Source organism: Perognathus longimembris, chromosome 5 (assembly GCF_023159225.1).
Source record: "Perognathus longimembris pacificus isolate PPM17 chromosome 5, ASM2315922v1, whole genome shotgun sequence".
NCBI lineage: Eukaryota > Metazoa > Chordata > Mammalia > Rodentia > Heteromyidae > Perognathus > Perognathus longimembris.
This window is the reverse complement of record NC_063165.1, coordinates 59,703,753-59,725,211: the sequence shown is the minus strand read 5'-3', so window position 1 is coordinate 59,725,211 and position 21,459 is coordinate 59,703,753. Positions and strand designations below refer to the sequence as shown.

Below are 21,459 nucleotides of genomic sequence, written 5' to 3'. Positions count from 1 at the left end.
GAATTTCCTGGGTAATTAGAAAAGTCAGTACCAGGGGCTGCATTAGACCATAGAAGTTATGAGGATGGGGCTCAGCACAGGCATGTGTTCACTGTTCCTTGGGTAAATCAGCTGTCACCAGGGCTGAGCACCATTGCTCTGATTCAGACCTCTCATTTAGGGAGGTTGGTAGCCCTGAGTCTCCCGGAGGTAGCCTAGCATATTTCTTGGATCTTAGCTTCTTCCCCTGGATGGATATATACCTGAACCTTATCTCTTTAGTGGAGCAGATGATATACCCATAGGTGACAGAGACCTGAGGTATACCCAGGAGGAGCCAAGCAGAAGGAAAGGCTGTAAGGTAGGGGAGTAGGGGTAAGATTCAGGGCTACAGATTATATAATTGAGCATCAAGGGCACAGGTGCTTTCTCAAGCAGGTTCCAGGCTCCATTTGACTCTCTCAGAAGCAGCTAGGGGCTCCAGCTCCTGGTTGTGGGTGGAGTTTCACATAATGTACCATCTTTCTCCTGGGATATTTTTGATCCTGGCTATGGCCAGGATTGACCAGGTTGGTTTCTCATGTGGGTAAGGTGGGCTGAGGTACCCAGGTGAAGAGATCCTGCTAGAGGAGGGATTTGGGATATCTAGAGGAGCCCCAGTGAGCACACTGGTTAGGCCATACCCCAAGCTCTGTTGATTCTCCATCTAGCCTCATGTCCACATGGAGAACACACTTCACCCATTCCTTTGTACTTTAGCTTCTTTCTGGTTCTCTCTACCTTCTTCTTTCCTTACCTCCCTCCACAAGGCCGAAGCACAGCAGGGAAAGGACTATAGATCTGCAGAGCTTTGAAGAGGATGAAGCATGAAGAATCTTTCATCTGGACAGGGCAGAGAAGTGAACTTCAAGCAACTTTGAAGCACAGATCATAGGGAATAAGCATGCAATGCATACCAATACAGCTTCAAAATTGTGGATTTAAAACTCATTTAAGTCTTAAGACAATGATATATAATCCATCTTCAACTTGGCTTCCAATGACATTGGAAATGTCTGATGAAGCAGCCTTCCCTTCCTTTTACCTACCCTTTGGCTCTCTCCTACTCTCTCTTCTACCTTTTCGGTCTTTTCAGAGAATTCCTCCCTCCGTTTCTTGCTTCCTGATTGCTTCTCTCCCTTTGGCATCTATCTTAGGCTCTATTTTCCCTACTCTTAGCATTTCCCTAGCCTCAGGTCCTCAGCTCCTCCCACTAGCCCCCAGATCCACCCATACCTAATGAGCCACTCCTACTCACTACCTACCTACTTCTCCTTTACCCCCAGAGAGAGAAGCTGTACCTGGATAAGGTACAGACGCCATGTAGCTCCCTCTCCCATGGGAACTATGGCCCCACTAATAAACCCCCTTATGAACCTTCTTTTCCTGTCTGTGATGATCTCCGCATGGTCCCCTGGGATGGCCCGGACATATCCTTTCATTAGGTCTTTCATATCCCTTTTATTCTCCCTTCAGTTTCCCCCCACCTCTTATCCTTTTAGGTCTCATTGTTCTGTCTTTCCTTCTGTCATTGATTCTCAACATCTTTCTTTCCTGGTCCTGCCCTTCTCCCTACTGGATTGCTTTCAGCTCCAGTCTTACCTTCCTCTCAGACATGTTTCTTTTGAGTGTGTGTGTGTGTGTGTGTGTGTGTGTGTGTGTGTGTGTGTGTGTTAATACTGAGGCTTAAAATTAGGGCCTGAGTGCTGTCCCTTAGTTTTTTCATTCCAGGCTGGTACTCTACCACTTAAGCCACAGATCCACTTTTGGAATTTTTTGTTAATTAAAGATAAGAATTTCACAGGCTTCCCTGCCTGGGCTGTTTTTGACCCAGGGTTTTCATATCTCAGCTTCTGGAGTAGCTAGTATTACAGGCGTGAACCACCAATGCTTGGCACACTCCTCCCTTTTATAACTTCACTCACTTTTCTTCCCCCTTGCAAAGGCTCATTGAGTGAGGCAGACAGATGTTTTACACTTGCTGTTTGCCATTTCCCATCTCCTGATATCCTTGACTACAGCCCTAGCCCAGGTCTCAAAGGATCCCTGGCCTGAAGTTGTCCAGCCCTGACTACAGTGAGGAAGTGGATGTGGCTGAGGAAATGACATGGCCCACAGCATGGAAGCCCACTTAGAAGTGCAACAGTAGGAGCTTTCTTCCCCTGTGCTGTGGTCAGACCTGCAACTAGTTCAGAATTCTAGACCCTTTTCTTCTAAATATCTCAGAATTTGAATGAACCTTAGCTCATCCAGATCTGTGCTTTCCTATGTTTATTCCCATTCCCATTTACAAAGTTAGTAATTATATTTTCCAATATTTAGGAACCTGCATACTTTATTTTCATCTTTTATGTCCCATTTCTTTTTTACTGGGGGTGGGGGGGGGACTAGTGAATTTTATCTCCATGACTGCAACAGCTATCTAGGGAAGTAGCTTCTAGATTATCTTCCTTTTGCCCCCTGCTACATGTGGAAAGAACTTTTCAGGATATGCTTATATTCTACATCAGAGTACAGGATAAAGATCTAAGTTCTTAAGCCTGGCTTTCAGGGCTTTGGTTAATCTTCCTTCCCTAACTTCCCAAAGGTGATAACCTACCTGATCTCAAAGCTCAGGTGACTCTGCCTTTGTCACACATACACACCTGTTGTTATCATTCATGTTTCTTATCATTCATGAATGAGCCCTTCACAAGGTCATGCACAAGCTAGGACATATATCTTAGTTCCAGTTGGGGCTCGCTCTTCCCCACTGAGTGGTCAATGATTCTCAATGAAGAAAATGATTGGGTCCTTCAGCTTCTATTCTGCCCCCCCCCCCACTGTGGGACCTTGACCTTCACACCTTCTGCTTACCTAGAAGGGAGCCCCCACAGAAGGGCTGTCCATTCTGCTCTACCATCATGGCCATCCAGGGAGTGGTGCCCCTCTGGCTTTGGTATCCATTGAAGATCTTGGATGTCACCTTCCGGGAGAACTTCGGGACACCACACACTGCAGCCAGGAGGAAGGAACAGATCACACTCTGGGCTCTGTCTTGTCTATCGTCAGCTCAGCATCACTCTGCTAAGATCATCTCTTAATTTTGGTATCCCAGCATCCCTTGCTTCTTCTGGTAACAGTATGCTGATTTTTCCTTGGAGTCATTTTGATCCCTTTCAGCTGTAGAAAATCATGCCTTCATTTAATTAAGTTCCCATACAATACATTCAACTCCTTTTGCCTATGCAAGACCTATATGCACATACCTTATCTTCTTGCTATGGTGAGCTTTTTGAAACCAAGGAATTAAATGACAGGCACTTAAATGATGAAAAAAAGTTTTTGATAAGGAAATATATCAATAACCAACTAATTTCCTCATTTCCTCCTCCTCCTTTCCTCTTTTCCCCCTCTCCTCTTCCTCCTTCGTTTTCTTTTGTGCATGTCTGGAGTTTGAACTCAGGACCTCACACTCTTGCTTAGCTTTTATACACTCTATCGATCGAGACACACCTCCACTTCTGGTTTTTTGCAGGTTAATTGGAGAAACAAATCTCATGGATTTCCCTACCTGGGATAGCTTTAGCCTACTGAGTAGCCAGGGTAAGAGTAAGAACCACTAGTGCCTGGCCTTACTACTTCTTTTGAGATGCTGTCTAGCTGCCACAAGCTGTTTCTATACAGAAAGAGATTATGGCTGAACAAAGGGCTAATTGCACTGTAAAAAGTTAAAACAATGACTATCCTTCATCCATAATAACCAAACAACCAAAACAAGGTCACTGATTATCCACAGAGGGTTTATTTCCACATTAGACCCCTGCCCAGGAGAAACAAAATGCAAAGGCCCCCTACACAGTAGCGAAGCATGTGGTATTTAAATATACAAAATATAGCATCCTCTACATGTACAATTCATAGATACAGGAGTGTGTTTTGATGAATCCATTGAAAAAAAATAACGGACATTTCCTTACTGTTCTCTTGGAATCCCTCTCAGGGGGCTCTTCTAGCTGCCTTTATCTAATGGAAATTCCCAGGAGATGGGAATATAATCTCCCTATGAGAGCCTGGGAGAAGCTTCTGGCCATCACTGGCTGCTGACAACAAGAGCTGGAGAGATGGTGAAGTGAGTTTCAGGACTTCCTTTTATGGGGCAACTGAGGCTCAGAGAAGAAAATGGTTATGCAGAGAAGTGGCCCTTCTCACCATCCTGCTGGGTGTATTCTCCACTGAGCTCAGGTCCCAGGGTTATATAGTAGCCTGGTAGGATTTGATTGCCTTCTAAGATCCAAAGTCAACTCTTTCTTCTAGTTTTCTTCCATCTTGGTGGGATTCAATGTGGATCCCACTGTTTCCCAAGTAACAGCTAAGTCTCCATATGTGGGGCTGGACATGCAGTCTTTTTAGATGATGCATCCCGGAGCTTGAATGTTGCTTTGTGTTTGAAGTGGCAGGTGTTGATACACTGTGGGGTCAGCTGGTATTTGAGAGTGTCATATGGGCCCTAGTGATGTGTTTTCAGCGGGCAATACGAATTCAAGGGGCATGGAGAGCCACCCACTGCTGTTCTCCTTCCCCAGTCATCACAAACCTTTTTCTAGCTTCCTTTGAAATTCCTTTAATGGAGAATGTAAAAGATAATACTTGCACTGCAAGGAGCTTTGTGGAGAGGCCCAGTCTGTTATATCATGAGAGAGGGCCTCTGATCTCCTTCCTTTAAGCTGAATGGTTAAGAGGAGGGACTTAACATTGTGTAAGACCAAAGAGCAAAGCTGGGAAAATATATGGATATAGACTTCAGTTCAATGTAAGGAATCATTTCCTATCAGGTCTAAGATCCCTTACACCAATAGTGGCCCCAGTGGGTTTGAAAAATGGTTAGGAGTGAATAAAGGCCAGCAGGGTAAAGCTTGTCTTGGAGAAGAGTGCTGGGTAGAGCTAGAGGCCCTCTAGCTCAGCTCCTCCACTGTGTTGTTGGGACAATGTGGCTCAGGAAGGGGAAAGGACTTGGTCCAGGTCTTGCCTTGTATTTTCCCCTGTACCACAGTGCTGCCTCCCAGGGTCCTGGGGCTGTCTCGGGAGCATGATTGCCCTGCTAGGTCAGTCAGTATATTCCATCTGTTTGGTCTAGTAAGTAACATGGAATGTGTAGCCGGAAGTGTGTGGTGCAGTGTCACTTGGGATTGGCCAGCACAGGTAAGCCCCAAGGAAGTTAGTCAGCTCACCGCTCTACCTGGAGCTCTCCCACATCTTGTGGGGAGTTCATCTCCTCCCACAGCCAGTCCACATAGTTAGAGACCTTTGTGTATACTCCATACACCTGCTTGCTGCCACATTCTTCGGGCCCTCCCCAGGACACCAGGCCTTGGGCCACCCAGTGCTGGTTCACTTCATCCAGGATGACAAAGGCCCCACCACTATCTCCAAGGCATGTGTCCTTACCACCTTCATAGTAACCAGCACAGAACATGTTCTCTGTGACACTGTAGTTGCCAGAGCGGGATTCATAGCTAGCTTTGCACTCGGTGTGAGGCACCACGGGTAACTTGACGTACTGCAGGATGTCTGTAGATGTTCTCATGCCACTAGCCAGCACATCATCCACGGTTACATTGGGGTTGGAGATGCCCCAGCCGGCCACCAGGCCCAGCATGTGTGGGATCAGGCCTTCGGGTTCAGATTTTGGAAGGCAGACAGGCATGACACGGGGTCCCAGAGGCACAGGCTCTTGCAGCTGTACCAGAGCTATGTCATGGTTGTAGTTCTGGATGTTGAAGTCGGGGTAGAGTACCACGCGAGCAGCTGACCTGTTGACAGCTCCTGATTTGTCCCGTACATCGTACAAGCCCAGGTAGACTGTGATGTGCTCCTTAGAGACGGGTATGACGGTGTTGTCTCTGCGCTGAGAGCGTAGTACATGCGCTGCTGTGAGGATCCAGGACTCTGAGAGCAGGGCCCCACTCCCAAACCATTTGTCACTTGGTATCCTCGAAGTATCCTCCACCACTATCAGGGCCTGCCATGGGAAGAGCCCAGGCTCTGCAATCCGGCCTCCAATTATCCGTTTGACTAGGTTTGGCAGGGAGCGGGAAGGCTGACCGCACACTGTGAGGAGATGAAAGGAGTAGGGAAAGAAATAAAGCTCTGTTAGGTCAGCCATATTAAAAGAGCTACTAAGATCAAATTATATTTTACCCCAGTGTAGATTATGCCACCCTGGAATTCTAACCTGCTAAAACTATGAAGAACTCTTTCCGAGGACAGTCTGGGTCTAAGTTTCTGTGACTGGCCTATTTCCAATCTGGCTCCATGGTAGCAGATTGGAACAGATCAATTCATGCTTGCACCTTGTCCAACCTGAACCAGCCTGTGTTAGGCTACTTTTTGCCTCAACCACCTTCAGCTGGGCCTATAACTAACAGTGGTCACTTCTCCACTTTTTTGTTTGTTTGTTTCTCCTAGAAATGTCTGTAACATCTCAGAAGTCATCCATACCGTGGCACCCAGAGAACTGGAAGTATTCTCTCCCTGTCCATGGGCACAGAGAAGTGGAAGGAGCCTAGAACACTATCCATCAATTAGTTCACAGTCCATACTGAATTGAAAACCAACACACCTGGGGCCCAGGGCCTCACCTTTTCATTTCTCATGTGACTCTAAGGCAGTACTTATCCCTCTGTGGATTTCAATACTTTTTATGTGTGTATTGTACTAGGGCTTAAATTCAGGGCCTTGTGCTCTCACTTGGCTTTGTCATTCAAGGCTGATGCCCTACACCTTGAGCCACAGCTCCACTTACAGTTTTTCCTGGCTAATTGGAGGTAAGAGTCTCATGGATTTGTCTGCCTAGGCTGGCTTTGAACTGTGATCTTCAGCTGAGCCTCTGTAGTAACTAGGATTATAAGCATTTGCTCTTGGTACCTGGCTGATTTCAATTTTTTTCATTTCAATTTTGGTCAAGATAATCTCCAAATTTCAAATGTCTTTATTACTTCATTTGCCAACCTTACTTTATAGACAGAAATTTTTTTTAGAGGTTACAAGATTAGCTCTAGGTAATATAGCTATCAAGTTGGGTAGAAAGGTTTTAGATTCTAAGATCTTCTGTACACCATTCTGCCTTGGGCTATATTAAGATGTTGGTCACAGGCTTTCTCATCTTTTCTTCTCTGACTTAAAAGGTTCACTGATGCTTGTGGATTGAGCCTAGGACAGACCAAGTAGGGAAAAGGTGGCACAATCTACACGCAATGATGTATGGGCCTTCCTCAGGTCCACTCATCATTGCACCCCGAAGCCCTGTAGTACCTTCAAGGGAAGGCGAAAGGTCTGAGGAAACTTCACTCCACTGAGCTGCAACCCGAGCATGCACATGCACCACCAGCCTCCTGTAGCCAAATGCTTCTGACTCATGAGCCAGAGGATCTTCTGTACTGCCACCCCTACTCCCCCTGGCTAAAAGCTCACATGGGCCCTTCCCCAGCAGGCTCCAAGAGCCTGGTAAGTGAGCTTGAAGTGAGTGTTGTGACTCTCCTTCTGGTTGCAATGGGAAGACAGCAGTCCTTGTCCTTGGATACCTTCATTAGTCCTTTAGAGACCATAGAACATTTGTATTTTTTTGGTAATTATGGAGGGATAGGCTTTCAACCATCTGATGGCTTCTTCTTCATGATGCCAGGTGCTTCTTCCATGATTCTGGGGCCACAATGCCATTCACCCCAGAGCAGATGTGAATGGGTCTTTGTAACTGTTGGTGGCCTTGGTCTTTCAAAGTTGAGGGCCCACCTCCAATTACAAGCAGCAGTCTATAAGATGGAACCTCAAGATAGATCTGTGCATATGAATTTATATAGCCGTGAGGGATATAGTGATGGTTCAGTTCATGGTCACAACAAAGCCCATGGCCAGCACAAGATGCCCGTTACCTACTCCAGATCACAGAAGGTCAGAGCCAGAGGAAGCTTAGGAAATAGCTAATTTGCAGATGGAGATACAGAGAAAAGGCCAGTGATTCACTCAATATCAGTGCCAGATGAAGTGACATGCATTTTTCCTAATTTCTCCACTAAATTAAAAACTGCAACAATTATTTGTTGTGAGAGCTAATTGAAATGAGGTGCTTGTGTGTGTGCGCGCGCTAGTACTAAAACTCACGGCCTCACTTTCTTTTTTTAACTTTTTTTGCTCAAGGCTGGGACACTACCATTTAAAAGCCATACCTCCATTTCTGAATTTTTGCTGGTTAGTTGGAGATAAGAATCTCTCTGAATTTATCTGCCTAGAACTGTGATCCTCAGCTCCCAGCCTTCGGACTAGCTAAGATTATAGGTGTACATCCTGGGTTTCCAGATCCTTGTTTGTTTGTTTTCTAAGTCGGGGGGGGGGGGGGAGGGGAGATTGAAGTCTTGCCACATTTTGCCTAGAATGGCTGCAAACTCTTAGGCTCAAAAGATCCTTCTGCTTCAGCCTCATAAGTAGCTGTGACAATAGGCATGAAGCTCTATACGTGGCTGAAATAAAGCAGTTATTCAAGATGATCACACATTGAAATTTGAGATCATCCTTATTGGTTGCTGCTATTCTACTCCTAGTCTCTCCTCTAAAAGGATTATTCTTGAAATGTTACAATGTTGTCTGTACTCCTCAGATTTGGGCTCTAGTAGATGGTGGATATAGAGGCAAAACTCTTAAAACAATCTACACTCCAGGATTCTGAACGCATGAGGATGGCATAAAACACAGCCCATTAGAGAAGACATCTGAAGTCTTGGGTTCATTTTCCAACTTTGCCTCTAGCTTTCTGAAAGTAGTCTTGCACAAATCACTACACAAGTTTTTAACTGGGCAAATAATCCCTCTTAGCAGGCCTCTTAAAAGGGTTCACATCATGATACTAGATGAAGCAGATTTTCCATTTGGTTTACATCACGCTTCCAGGCCAGCCTTTCAAAAAGAAAGACTTTAGAAATTTTGGGACTGGTCCAATAATCCATCATGATTTTGTCCAACCCTGGTTATTATAAGAATTTCATGATTCACAATATCCAAGATGCTTTGTACATTGTCCAAAATAATCACATTCAGAGTAATAGGATGTTGTGGATTTCCTGATCTAGCTTCCTTTTCTTTCTGTGGCATGGAGTCCCAGCCCCCAAGAGAGGTGAGATTACCTAGTAAACATTCCGATTTGGAAGCAGTTGTATCAGGCTCAGGTTTGCAGCCAAGTTGAGTGGGATCAGCAGAGTGGAGATGAGATGACCTTTTTATTTTTTAATTCCCTTCATCTTCATGCTCTTCCTTGACATAAATATCTTCTATGTCAAGTGTTCCTTCCTGGTACCTATCTTACATTCCTGAACCTGCCTGCGCAGTTACTTCCTCCTCTGGGGTCCTATTGCACTTGTGATGGTTGGGCACTGATTCTCAAATGTTGTCATGTTCTTCACTCCATAAAGGTTAATGGTAGAAAACTCCATAGCTTTTCCATTCTAGAGGCTAGCCTAATGGCTACTGAGTGAATAGTGAGAGTTAGTAAAATGTCCTTCATCTAATAAATTTGAATTCAGTGAAATGCAAAGGCCACCCAATATATCACCATACTGTAAAGTTCCTGTTGTCCATGCAAAAATGCATATGAAACCAAGAAGGATAGTATTTTTTCAGCGTTCTGCAGTGCTGACTTAAATGGTTGTTTCCTTTAATTATCATTATTATGGAATTTTTAAAGAATGTTTAAATTTTTTGTGGGTTCTTTAGCTTTACAATGTGTATGTGTGCTGGGGCTGTACTTTGTAGCTTGATTTGAATATATATATATATATATATATATATATATATATAGTGATTTCAACACAAATCATCTATAGTTTTAATGTTAAAGGAAATATCTCCTAAATCTAGATGCACAGATACATCCTGTTACCACAAAATTCTCTTTCCATTTTAAATTGGAATTAGTAAGTAAAACATGGAGGAGGCCACAATCAGAAAGACTTGTACACATTGCTCTTGAAGTTCATACTCTGTCCTTCAGATTATTTATTTGTTTTATGTTTCATCTTCTTTATAGCCTAGGAGTGTGCAAAGACAAGGAAGGCCCACTTTCTTGATTTTCCTGAGCAACAACAGTTGCTTACACTCACAGGGTTGAAAGAAAAACCTGGTGGGAAGTGACTGGAATTGGACAGAGAGGAGACTGAAGTGCTCCAAGCACAATGGAGAAGACTGAGGATAGGGTCCAGTTAGTTTGAGAAGGTGTGAGGGTAGGCCTTTAATCTTTAACATCTCTTACATCTCTTAAAAAACAATCAAAGCCTCTTCCCTACAAATTCTCTATTTATAGCCAAAGCATCTGGGGCCCCCAAGCCTAGTTTGAGTTTTAAGCAGAGGATTGGGTGTATGAGGTACCTGGTTGGCAGGTGGGAAGAATTGTCCCCAGTGCTTCATTCATCCAGGTCCCAAGAGCAGAACAGGTGTATACACCTGGGTGAGTGGGGGAGAAAAGAAAGAAAATGAATGCCATGGAGCACATAGAACATAGGTTTGACGTCTCAATTCCTTCAGTACAGACCATGGCAAAGGTGTTCCAAATAGTCTGTTATTTTTCCTTTGAGCCGACTGACTCCCTCAATACGACTCCCTCAATATGAGGGAGCTTCCTAATAAGGAGATCTGACCATGTGCTTCCTCAGCTTAGAATGATCAATGGATCCTCACTGTCCTAAAATAAACACCACTCTCCAGTCCAGTGCTCACAGCTCTGTGGATCTCACTCCTGCTGGTCTGAGAACCACTCCCTGTCTTGTGTTGCCATTCTCTAACAAGTGTCCTCCCATTAGTCACAGTGACCTTGGTTAATACCACTCTCTTTAATAGGCCAAGTATGTGTGCTCTGCTTCATTTGAATCTCATAATAGTTCTGGGAATGATATCCCATTATCTTATTGAAACATGAGAATGTGGAGCCTTTAAGAAATTAGAGGAGTTTTCTTAGAGTTCATGTGACACAGAGATGTGTCTTTACTTTTCCCTGAGGGCTCGTTTTCTGCTGGCCATTGTGAGTGTTTAAGTAAGGGTATCAGACTGACTCATTTTGGAGAGAAGCAGGGCATGTCTTCAAGTCCTCTCAAACAAGGCTGTTGCTGGCTCTTTACTTCTCAGGCCTGTGTGCCTCTGCCCATCATGGAATGAACCAAGAATCTTCCTCTCAGTAGGATGGAAAGGCATGATCAGTTGCAGCTAAATTTGAATCTTGGCCTGGGGATAGGTTATTTAGCAAAATAGACTGCACTCTCTTTGGTCTGCTCCTCTCTCCTCCATTCTATTCAAACTCCACTTTCATACACTAAGGGTATGTCTTTGAAGGAAGAGCTCCTAGCAGGCAGGCCTGTTGAATGACTAATCTGGTTAGCCAGAAGCCAAGGCAAAGGCTGGCTGAAGTAGCAATACTTGCTACTTTCTGGAAACCTTAGGTCTTCCTCAGGAAACCCAAGGAAATACTTTTTTGGAGATTTGGGGCTTCCTTGAGGTCTTTATTTCTTTAGTTTTGTCAGGAAAGACTCCATGCTTCAAGGTCTAGACTCATTAGTAGAATCAGTGCTGAATTTCAAGTTAAAAGAACAACCCTGGGATTTAGTTCTGACAGTCAATCTCTGCATGTCTAAATGGACATTATAACACAAACTCACAGGAAGTGAGACCCAGGTGGTGCCATGTGTGGGTGCTTTATGTATTATGAACTCCACATACTTGTAGGTAGCTACTCCTTACAGAGCTATTGCAGCCCCAAATTGAACCCTGAGGCTCAGAGTGTGCCCTTCAAAGAAGTAGCTTAGCATGGAGGGCTTACCTGTGGTATTTTGAAGTATCTTGTAAAAAGGTTGCTGGCAGGAATATCTGATCTCAGAATTGTATGTGGTGAGGTTGTTGCTTGTGGAAAAGGTGATCATCCCATGTTCCACCCCTGCTGGGACTCCACAGTCTATAGCTGTGAGAAAAGAAGTGAGACCCTTTAACCACCTTATATTCTTCCTCGTGAGGAAACAGGATGGGTCCATCTTCTGTAGATGTGAAGATAACACATTGCACACAACTGCATAGAACAATGTTATAGTTTTCCCAAAGAATTGCACAGTGTTCAACCTGTGCAGTTGTTAGTATCCCTGCTTTGGAGGTTTCTCTACTATGACATTAGTACTGTATGGTCAACTCACCTGGCCTGGTGTCAAGTTTATGGCAGGGGTAGATCTGTTGAGACTTAAGGAGCCCCAGTCACTTTCCTACCATAGTGTCTTTCTTTGATTTTTAGTTCTATTATGCAATCTTCTCTGCTCTTTCTGCCAAATCACGAAGCAACTGACTCAGTGTGAAAATCCTGGCTGACCTGAACCAAAGAACATTCCACTTTTCCAGTCCCAACCACAGGATGATTAACAACAGTGAATATGCTCATATTGGAGGTTGGCACACACAAAAAAAATCCCCCAAATCAAACAAAATTTTAAAAAAAATGCCCAAAACAAAATCCAGGCTCCTCCAAAAGTCCACAGTTCTGTTGTCTTTCTATCAAGAGCTTATTTAGCCACAAAGGCAATAGAGGGTCAGGAGTGGACGCTGCTCGTTTTCTCCATTCACTAGTGACTAGACACTGGAGATGACTGTAGTCATAGAATAGGATATGACCAAAGATTCTTCTTCTCAGAGATGGCCTGTGGGAAGCTTGGCAGGCTAGTCAGGTCTTAGGGGAGTTGCTGGTATGCACAAAGACCCAGAGTTAGGTCAACATTTCACAGCCACATTGGAAGCTAAGGATTAAAGTGATCAATGTTGTTTTAGGGGTTTCCTTTAGGGGATGATGGAGCTCATTTCTAAGAAAATCCTAATCTTAGATGTAACCGCTTGTCATAGAGCTGGAGAATTATAGAGGAATTATAGAATTTCATAGTTAGAAAGTAACCTGACCTAGGACTCCGAGAATGTCTTTAAATAATCCACTCAGATAGGATAGGAGATTTGACAAATCCAAAATTATTGTCAGAGTGAGAACTGAATGAACTTGAACTTGAACTTTGTGTTCTTTCAGTGTAGTCCCTAAGATCTTTTCTTATCCCCCATTTAAATGGCTTATATTAGGTATTAGCTGGCTAATAGTAGACCTTAGTTGTCAATCTTTCCAGAGGTCCAGAAGAATTTTCAAAGTTCTGTATCCTATAGAATTTTACTTGAGTACTTTGAGAAACGGAGAGGAGAAACTTATCCTTGAGTGCTAGTCAGACACCATGATTATCAGGTTAGAGCTTCACATTGATCCTTTCGATTGTTAGAGGGTTATGTAACTTAAAATATGTGTAATTCCAAGGCACTCCAGGCTGAAAGAGATGGATGAAGGAAGGGAGTAAATGTGAGTACTTGTCAACAAAGAAGGCAAAAGTCAAAAGGGCTGGTTTTGCCTTGGCCTCTGATGTCCCTAGAGAAATCATTTCCATTTGTTCATCATGTCAAAGTACAAACACTCTTCTGATTTGTGAGGTAAATGTGTAAAGATTAATGTCAGGATAATAAGAAGGAATAGTATTGGTTATTTGAAGTTGTGAATAATACTAAATTTATTTTTCTTCCAAGACTCATCAGATTTCTTTTTCCTTCCCTCTGGGAAATGCACTTGACTGGTTTTCGGTATTGATATTACTTGCTTCTGTCAACAGTTACCAGTTCCTTTGACTTAAAATATCCTTGAGATATAGCTAGCTGGTTCCTTAACTACCTTTTGCTCTTTCCTAGAAGAATTTCCAGGTTGGACTTAGACTTAAGAGACATTATCTAAGTATAAAGCTTGCTTTTACTTTTTTCCAGAAAGGTAATCTGCCCATGGACATAGTGGGGCTCACAACTTTGGCTCAGTTACAGTGAGTAAGGAATGGGCAAACCTCCATCCCAAGTGTATAATGTTAGCAAAAGGCCTTGGGAGACAACAGAAGAGAAACTGGAGGCAACCACTTCTTCTCAAGAGGTCTCCAGCATCTCTGCTGCACAATCCTTGTGTGTCAGATCTTGTGCCCTCATCTAGTCCAGTGTTGCTTTAGGAAGTGTGCCATCTATACCCTGGGATAAAAAGGCCCTTTTTGTTGGGCATCACTGGCTTAAGCTTGTAATTATAGCTACTTGAGAGACTTGAGTTCTGAAGACTGTTCAAAGCCAGCCAGGGCAGGAAAGTCCAGCAGATTAAAAGTTGAAAGTGGAGCTGTGGCTCAGGTGATAGAATACCGTCCTTGAGAAAAAAAATTAAGAGATAGGGCCCATGCATGTGCACACACACACATTTTCCTTTGTTTTCCCAGTTTTTGGCATCCCTTTTTCCCACTCTCTGGTGTTGACTGTACCACTCCCATTTATCTCTTTCTGCCATTTATGTTACTTCAGACACATCTTTCTTTGGCCTATAGTATCAAGCATGCTTTACTATAGTGGCTTCTGAGAAACCACAGGCAAGCAGCTCTTCCTAGAACAGAAGACCAAGAATTGGGTCCAAGCACCCCTTCCAAGACTCATCTTCTTTTCTCCCCTCCCATTGACTCTAATACCACCAGGATCACCTCTGCTGCCTCCATTCCTGGTCTTGTGCCTTCTTGTACCTGGGACACCATGTCCATGTGGCCTCCTCTGAGACCTTGATCAAACACTAGTCCTTCTTAAAAGCCTTATCTATTCCTTCTACCTGGAAAGGGTAGTTTCCTTATGTTGGAACTTTCTCTTGATGTCTCTCTGATGAAAGTTATGGTGTTTATCTCATGTTGCCTGGTACTGCAATTATTTGAATGCCTATGAAATGATATTCTCTGTTATGCTGGGTATAAGTCTGTGACTATCTTCTCAACTTGCAATCATCTGTTTGTCTCATCTCTTGGAGGACCTCTATAATCTGGGCCTCTAGATTGATCAGTGTTCTCATGTGCATGATGTGGACATCGAATTCTGAAACAGATTTAGTCACAGTCATGGGATTCCCTGATGTGTGACCAGACCTTGTTTAGACAGAAGCCGAGATTCTGCAACACAGGCAGTTGTTCCTCAGGCCCTTCTTCGCCATTCCTTATGACTCAGGGTTGTCCATGACCCCAGAATGGAGGACCACAATGTTCATGTGATGCCTATCTTTTAAAAAGTTTTTAATCAGTAAATCTGAAGAAACATAAAACTTGTAAACTCAGAAGAAACTTCTAACAATAGAATTTAAGCCCTGTGGTAAATAACAGTAAAAGGGATATTTTGTGAAAGAGAAAATATCCAGATTCTTAAAAATCCACACTACAAGTTATTGTTCACATTACTTATTTATGGTTATTAAGAAATTCGTGACTGATAAAATTTTTTATAGCCATAAACTCACTGACATTCTGGCACATTTAAACTTGGAGTGTGGCTTGTTTAGACCAGAAGCCAGGGCTAGTGTTGGTCTATTCAGCCTAAGACAGTATGATTGTATATCAAATCTTATGTTTCCAGAACTGAGAGCATTTTTCATGGGAGAAGTGTTTTGTCCATTTAAAGGTCCTAAAAACAACAACAACAACAACAACAATAACAAAAAACCACCCACTGTCTTTTCATGGCTTTTTGGATCAATGTTGAATGATGATAGAATCCTCAAAGGCATGATTTTGTTCTCATGCACACGCAACAGCTTTAACAGCTGAGGCTGTGTGGCTTACTTGGCATTCATTCTAATCCACACAGAAATGGACAATGGGAGTGTTGGTAGGTGGGGAGGGCAGAGTAGCTGGGACTTGGGGATCTTTGTGCGTGATCCACTCCTGGATGTCTGAATTGTGTGGGGTTTCCGTCCTTCACTCTGTCACTTGCTCTGACTCCAATTCGCTCTCCAAATCGATCTCGCTTTCTGCCACTATAAAGTCAAATCGGGATTGGGAGACAAAGAGAAAGGAAGCAGAGACAGGAAGAGAGAGATAGGAAAAGAAGAGAAAGAAAAATTAGCAAGCAAGGCAGAAATAGTTCCTGAAGGAAATACAGAAAATGCTCCATCAGAATTGATTCAGAATGCACAGTTTAGGAAGAGCCAGTGTGAAGGACAGTTTAGAATGGTCTGTACCACTGGGAAAGTTTGCACCATCTTACATCCTGGTTCCTGAGGTTATAAGATTTCTTTCTTTGCAGGGTACTTTACAATTCTTCTGGTCTGAGCCCTCATTTGACATGTAGAATTCAGAATGCAGCAGGTTCTCTCACTGCAATAGTGTGAAGGCAGAACCTAAATAACAACCTATGATTCCCACTTCCTGCTCTGGCACATTTCTTTATCACACACTGTATGTGTGTTGTCTGTCCTCAGCCCTTCTCCACAATCCCTAGGACTCTCTACTCCTAAGTTTGGTCTGTGTACCTTCCCTAGATCTTAGAATAACATATAGCAATTGAGAGATACTCAACAGCAAATATTGAGTGTGTGAAAATGTTGGGTATGTCCACATGCGAGTTACAATAGTCATAATGCAGAATTGGGCTATATTGTCTTTGTACAAAGTGATAAGGTATTCTGTCACATAAACCAGTACTACAGAACTGCCTTGCTCTGTCAATGTGTCCATTACAATAAAAGTGTGTGTGCATGTTTCATCATGAGAAAATAATTCATAATGTTTCTTACTTTGCAAAAGTATGAATGAGAAATATCAAATCTTCTAGTGAAGGCATTTTTTGTTTGTCGTTATTTTGTTTTGTTTTTGTAGGTCGTGGGGCTTGAACTCTGATCCTGAATATTGTCCCTGAACTCTTCAGCTCAACACTAGCACTCTACCACTTGAGCCACAGTACTATTTCCAGTTTTCTGGTGGTTAATTGGAGGTAAGAGTCTCCCAGACTTTCCTGCCTGGGCTGGATTTGAACCACGATCCTCAGATCTCAGCCTCCTTAGTAGCTAGGATTAGAGGCATGAGCCATCGGTGCACTGCTAGTGAATGTGTTTAACTGTGAGGAATGAAGCTTTTATTAAACATCACTCTATAGATATGGTCAATAGACTAGCTTGGTCCTCACAATAATCTTGAGGATAGGAGACTGAATCAAAAATGAACAGAAGTAAATTGCTTAGAGAAACTCAATTGATAGAAATTGCATTTGAATGTGGAATTTTCCTAATCCAGAGCCAGGTTCTGTCCTGAGTGCCTGAAACCCTCCTTTACCTTCTTCAAAGTGACCTTGTTTCATCCAGCAAAGGGTCTGGTTTAGGACCCAGTTATCACACTACCCACTAGGCTACCTACTAGAGGAGCATTTGAGTTCCTCCTGTCTGGAATCCGAATTCTCTATGGTATTCTTCATAGCCATACTACTGAAATGTTCTGCTAAACCTACAAAATCCTCTTCTCCATGTAAGGATCACATCATCATATAGAAAAAGTAAACAAGCCTATTATGCTACCAAGTGTGGCCTGGTGTTGCCTCAAGAGAGACCTCTTGTCTGAGTGCCCACTGGGGAAAACAGAGGGGATTTGTCCGCCTGCCTGATGGGAGCCAATCAGTAGAAAGGGAGGAGGACAGAACTTCAAAGTTCACATGAAAAGCAATGCAATGAGATTGGTGGGACCAGCCCTAATTCTTGAGTTCTCAAATCTCCATTGTATACTAAATCTCTTCCTTCTCTTCCCTTCCCTTCCCTTCTTTTCCTTTTTCTTCCCTTCCCTTCTTCCTCCCTCCCTCCTTTCCTCTCCTCTCTTTCCTTCCCTAACTCTGTGACTATGTATGCCTCTTCTCATCATTGTTGCTATATGTAAGTTTGTAAAATTATGGTCCTTACAAGATTACTTTGAAATCCTTGAGTATGAGGGGAAGAGGGTTCTTTGCTGGAAATCTGGAATTCTATAGGCAGAACCGATGATTCTTATGAACTTTGCTTAAAAATCACTGGCATAAATTGTAAAGTGTTACAATGAATATAGACTATTGAGTTGATAATTGAAGCAAAGGATCATTTCCCTGGTTACTGAGTGGATTAGGGGCATACAAGGCAAGAACTCTGGGTTCCAAGAGCCTGTGAAGAGCTGTGTCCCTTCTTTCACACAGGCTCACTGTGCGGTCACAGCACCCTTCCTTCACATCCCTGAATCAGAGCTAACCCAGAAGATGTAGTGGGTGTGGGTAATGGCCATATGCAAGGTGTCATCCAACCCTGGAAATGGCCAAAGCTCCTTGCAAATCTGAAGACACTATTTCTTTATAAAGTTTCACAATTTGACTTAAACAATTAGTATTTAGAAGGTTAACTGGAGCTCACAAAATGTTTCTCTTTGGATCTTATAGTCTGATTTTTAGAAGAGACTATCTCTTTTTCTGTTCTGCTCCCCTATGTCTATGGACTTCCTGTCCTATGCCTGCACATCAGCTCTGGCCAAGCTTTCCACTGACATAGTCTCTGTTCCTATCCCACCAGCACGGGGAAACTCATTAAAGTTATAATCAATCCATTTGGTTTTCTTACTTTCGCAGATGGGCATCTCATGACTCCAGGTCCCATCCTTCAGACATTCCATCTGCAATATGTCTAGCACCATAGAATCCTGAGCAGAAACCAGAAGGGATTGACAAAAAAAAAAAAAGAGGACAAAAAAAAAGAGAGCAAGGTTAGTGGTTATTGACCAGCACAATGAATTCAAACTCCATACCTGGCTCATTTGGACTAGCATTTTTTACCCATATGAATTCAGAGGGCAAGCCTGCAGACAGGGGAAAGACAGATGCTAAATTCATAGTTTCTGGTGTGTACTCTAGAGACAGGCAAGGGCTGTGTACAAGGGGCTTAGACCATAGGCTCTGAAGGGGGGAAATTTAGCCTTGACTTCTTTTTCAGAGAAGTGGTTCTCAACATTGGGCACGTGTCCAGCCCCACCTGGAGGGCCTGTCATGCCACACTGATGCACCCTCCTCCCAGAATTTCTCATTTTTGTGTTAGATCCACCAAAGAATTAAAATAGCAAACAAATGTCTAGATGATGCTTATATTGCTGGTTCAGAGACCCTTCCTTGAGAACTAATTGTTGATAGCCATGGTCCTCTAGCTTCACTGTATATTTGGCTTGCCTGGAGAACATTTTTTTTTTTTGGCCAGTCCTGGGGCTTGAACTCAGGGCCTGAGCACTGTCCCTGGCTTCTCTTTGCTCAAGGCTAGCACTCTGCCACTTGAGCCACAGCACCACTTCCGGCCTTTTCTGTATATGTGGTGCTGAGGAATCAAACCCAGGGCTTCATGTATACGAGGTGAGCACTTTACCACTAGGCCACATTCCCAGCCCCTGGAGAACATTTAAAGAAATATCAACCCTGATTTCATTCAGCCTTATAGATACTGCTTATCATTGAAAACATTGTTTCAGAAGATGGGAGACTAAGGACTACTCATCTGCCACTTTTTGTTAAGATTATTAGTCCTGATTATAGAGCCGTTTGGAACTATATTTTTATCAGGACCCATGCTCTGATAATAGGATTTTGTGTCACTGGTAAGGAGTGAGAGAGTCTGGGACACATGCTTCAGAATCTCTGGAGCCTTTGGGAGGGAGGCTTTGGGGCTGGTAGGAGACCGTTCTGGCACTGTGGCAAGTCACAGCAGCTCACTTGTTCTGCAAGGCTCTAGAAATTTTCTCTGGCCCACTCCCTTCTCCTTTCAGGCAGGAGCCTCTACCTTTAGCACTTTGTAGCCTGTATCACAGGTGATGACCACTTGGTCTTTGAAGAAATATGTGGCTTGCAAAGGTTCGATGTTCCCATGGACAGGAGGCTTTAGCTTTGGGCACTCATTTCCTAGTGGGAAGTAAATGAAACAACAGCATGTGAGAAAATGAAGTGTATGCATCAAGGACCCTAGGAAGCAAGGCCGGAAGGAGGATCAAACAACAGGTCTGACGATCAGAGATCTGAACCTTCTAAGCCCTGCGAGAAAATTATTCTGCAACCAAAAGCCAGTCGCTTTCTAACGTAGCTCTCCATATCCTCATTTGTAAAGTGAGGTCGTTGGCCAGATGATTTCATTAAAACTCTGTTGGGAGAAGTATTAAATGACGTTGAATTCATCCTTGTCCAAGCCTCACTAAAGTGAGGCTTCCAACATATTTGCACTTCTGTAAGGACAAGGGTCTCAATTATGCTCAAGTCCATGCTTTCCACACAGGAATGCTTCTGATGAAATGAACAATGCTTTCTCATTTAACTAAAATTGATGTCCTTCCTTGTGAATTGACTCACTGGGCCACCCAGGATGACCCCAATTTCCTTTTACTTCCTACGATCCTGTTTCAAAGTATTAGCAACTGCAACCATATGCTTCTGAGTCCTTTCTTCTAAAGGTTAATTCTGATGAGATCCTCAAGCTCTGGCACTTTTTTTCCAGGGCAAACTCTTGTAAATTTCCGGTCCATGCTTCTTCCCAGACTGGGCATTGGAAGCCAGGGCTTCAAGGGCTATGAAAAGGATTAGTCACTTCTGTGTGATATCCACATTCTTCTTCCTTGAGTGATTACAGACTTCTTAAGCCAAGTGGCTTTGTCAGCTTTGTCAAGGGCCATAGCTGGCTGTCTTGGACATTAAAAATGGGAGTGGTGGGCTTTGCCAATCTAGGAGCTCACATGGAGGCAAGCCACCATAATGAAAGATTTAGAGCCTTGGGACACACCCAAATTCCAGTCCCTGACTTAGAGAAGGCCCAAAGGGCCCAACCGAGTAACAAATGGCTGTGTGGAGAGCGGGGCTCAGAAAACAATATTTACTTTTTTCATCTCCAACAAGATATTTTGAGAACAACCAGCTCAACCCAACCTCATCACTGCTCTTGATCCTGTTTTATAGATGGGAAACTGAGTCTCGAGAGAACATATACCTCAGTTTTAAGTTTTCCCCAGCTCCATATCCTATTAGTCTCCAGAGAAGTTCTAGGCACACACCTCCTCCTCCTTTAGCCACCCTCCTGGTGAGCACTGAGCTCTGCAGTAGCAGGGACTGGAGAGGGGAGATGTTACCTGAAGCTGTGTACGAGAGCCTCCAGCCTTGGTTCTCCCCAGAGTTGTCACTGTGGAACATGATCTGAACTCTGTGGCTCTGGGTATTGATGAGTTCTGGAGCTTTCTCTCCACAGAAGGGCCCCCAAACATTTGGACCAGCTTTAATCTAAGAAAAGCAATACAGAAACAGAGAAGAGTCCCATTTCTTTCTGGAGATTTTGATTTTACTGTTTCTCCTACTAATGACAACTCCCTTTGTGGGCAACTCATTTATGGCTCTTTCTGATCTCATTCACGGCTCTCTTTCCTTTGTGTAACTCTCAGAACTTACTGTGTTCTAGTTTCTGCTTGTTTTTCTCTCTAGAAGAGGTCACTGTCCACATGGGTTAAAGAAGCATCTGTTTGTATACTTGATAGCACCCTACTTCCTCACCAGCTCAGCATTTCTTCTGAG

General features: G+C 43.4%; 1 protein-coding gene across 2 annotated transcripts in view; it reads right to left on the bottom strand.

Annotated features, from left to right (window-relative positions):
* Positions 1 to 21,459, bottom strand: part of Masp1 (MBL associated serine protease 1) — a 63,943-nt gene that overhangs the window by 7,650 nt on the left and 34,834 nt on the right. Inside the window, exons 6-11 of one of the 2 annotated variants that reach the window (XM_048346979.1) lie at positions 21,024 to 21,171; positions 19,694 to 19,812; positions 18,494 to 18,572; positions 11,852 to 11,989; positions 10,411 to 10,485; positions 2,875 to 3,012 (exon numbers count right to left, since the gene is read on the bottom strand). In XM_048346979.1, the coding sequence (XP_048202936.1) occupies positions 2,875 to 3,012; positions 10,411 to 10,485; positions 11,852 to 11,989; positions 18,494 to 18,572; positions 19,694 to 19,812; positions 21,024 to 21,171 (697 nt within the window). Of the gene's footprint in view, positions 1 to 2,874; positions 3,013 to 3,823; positions 6,109 to 10,410; positions 10,486 to 11,851; positions 11,990 to 18,493; positions 18,573 to 19,693; positions 19,813 to 21,023; positions 21,172 to 21,459 lie in introns of those variants that run through there. The other variant, XM_048346978.1, reaches the window with a different exon arrangement.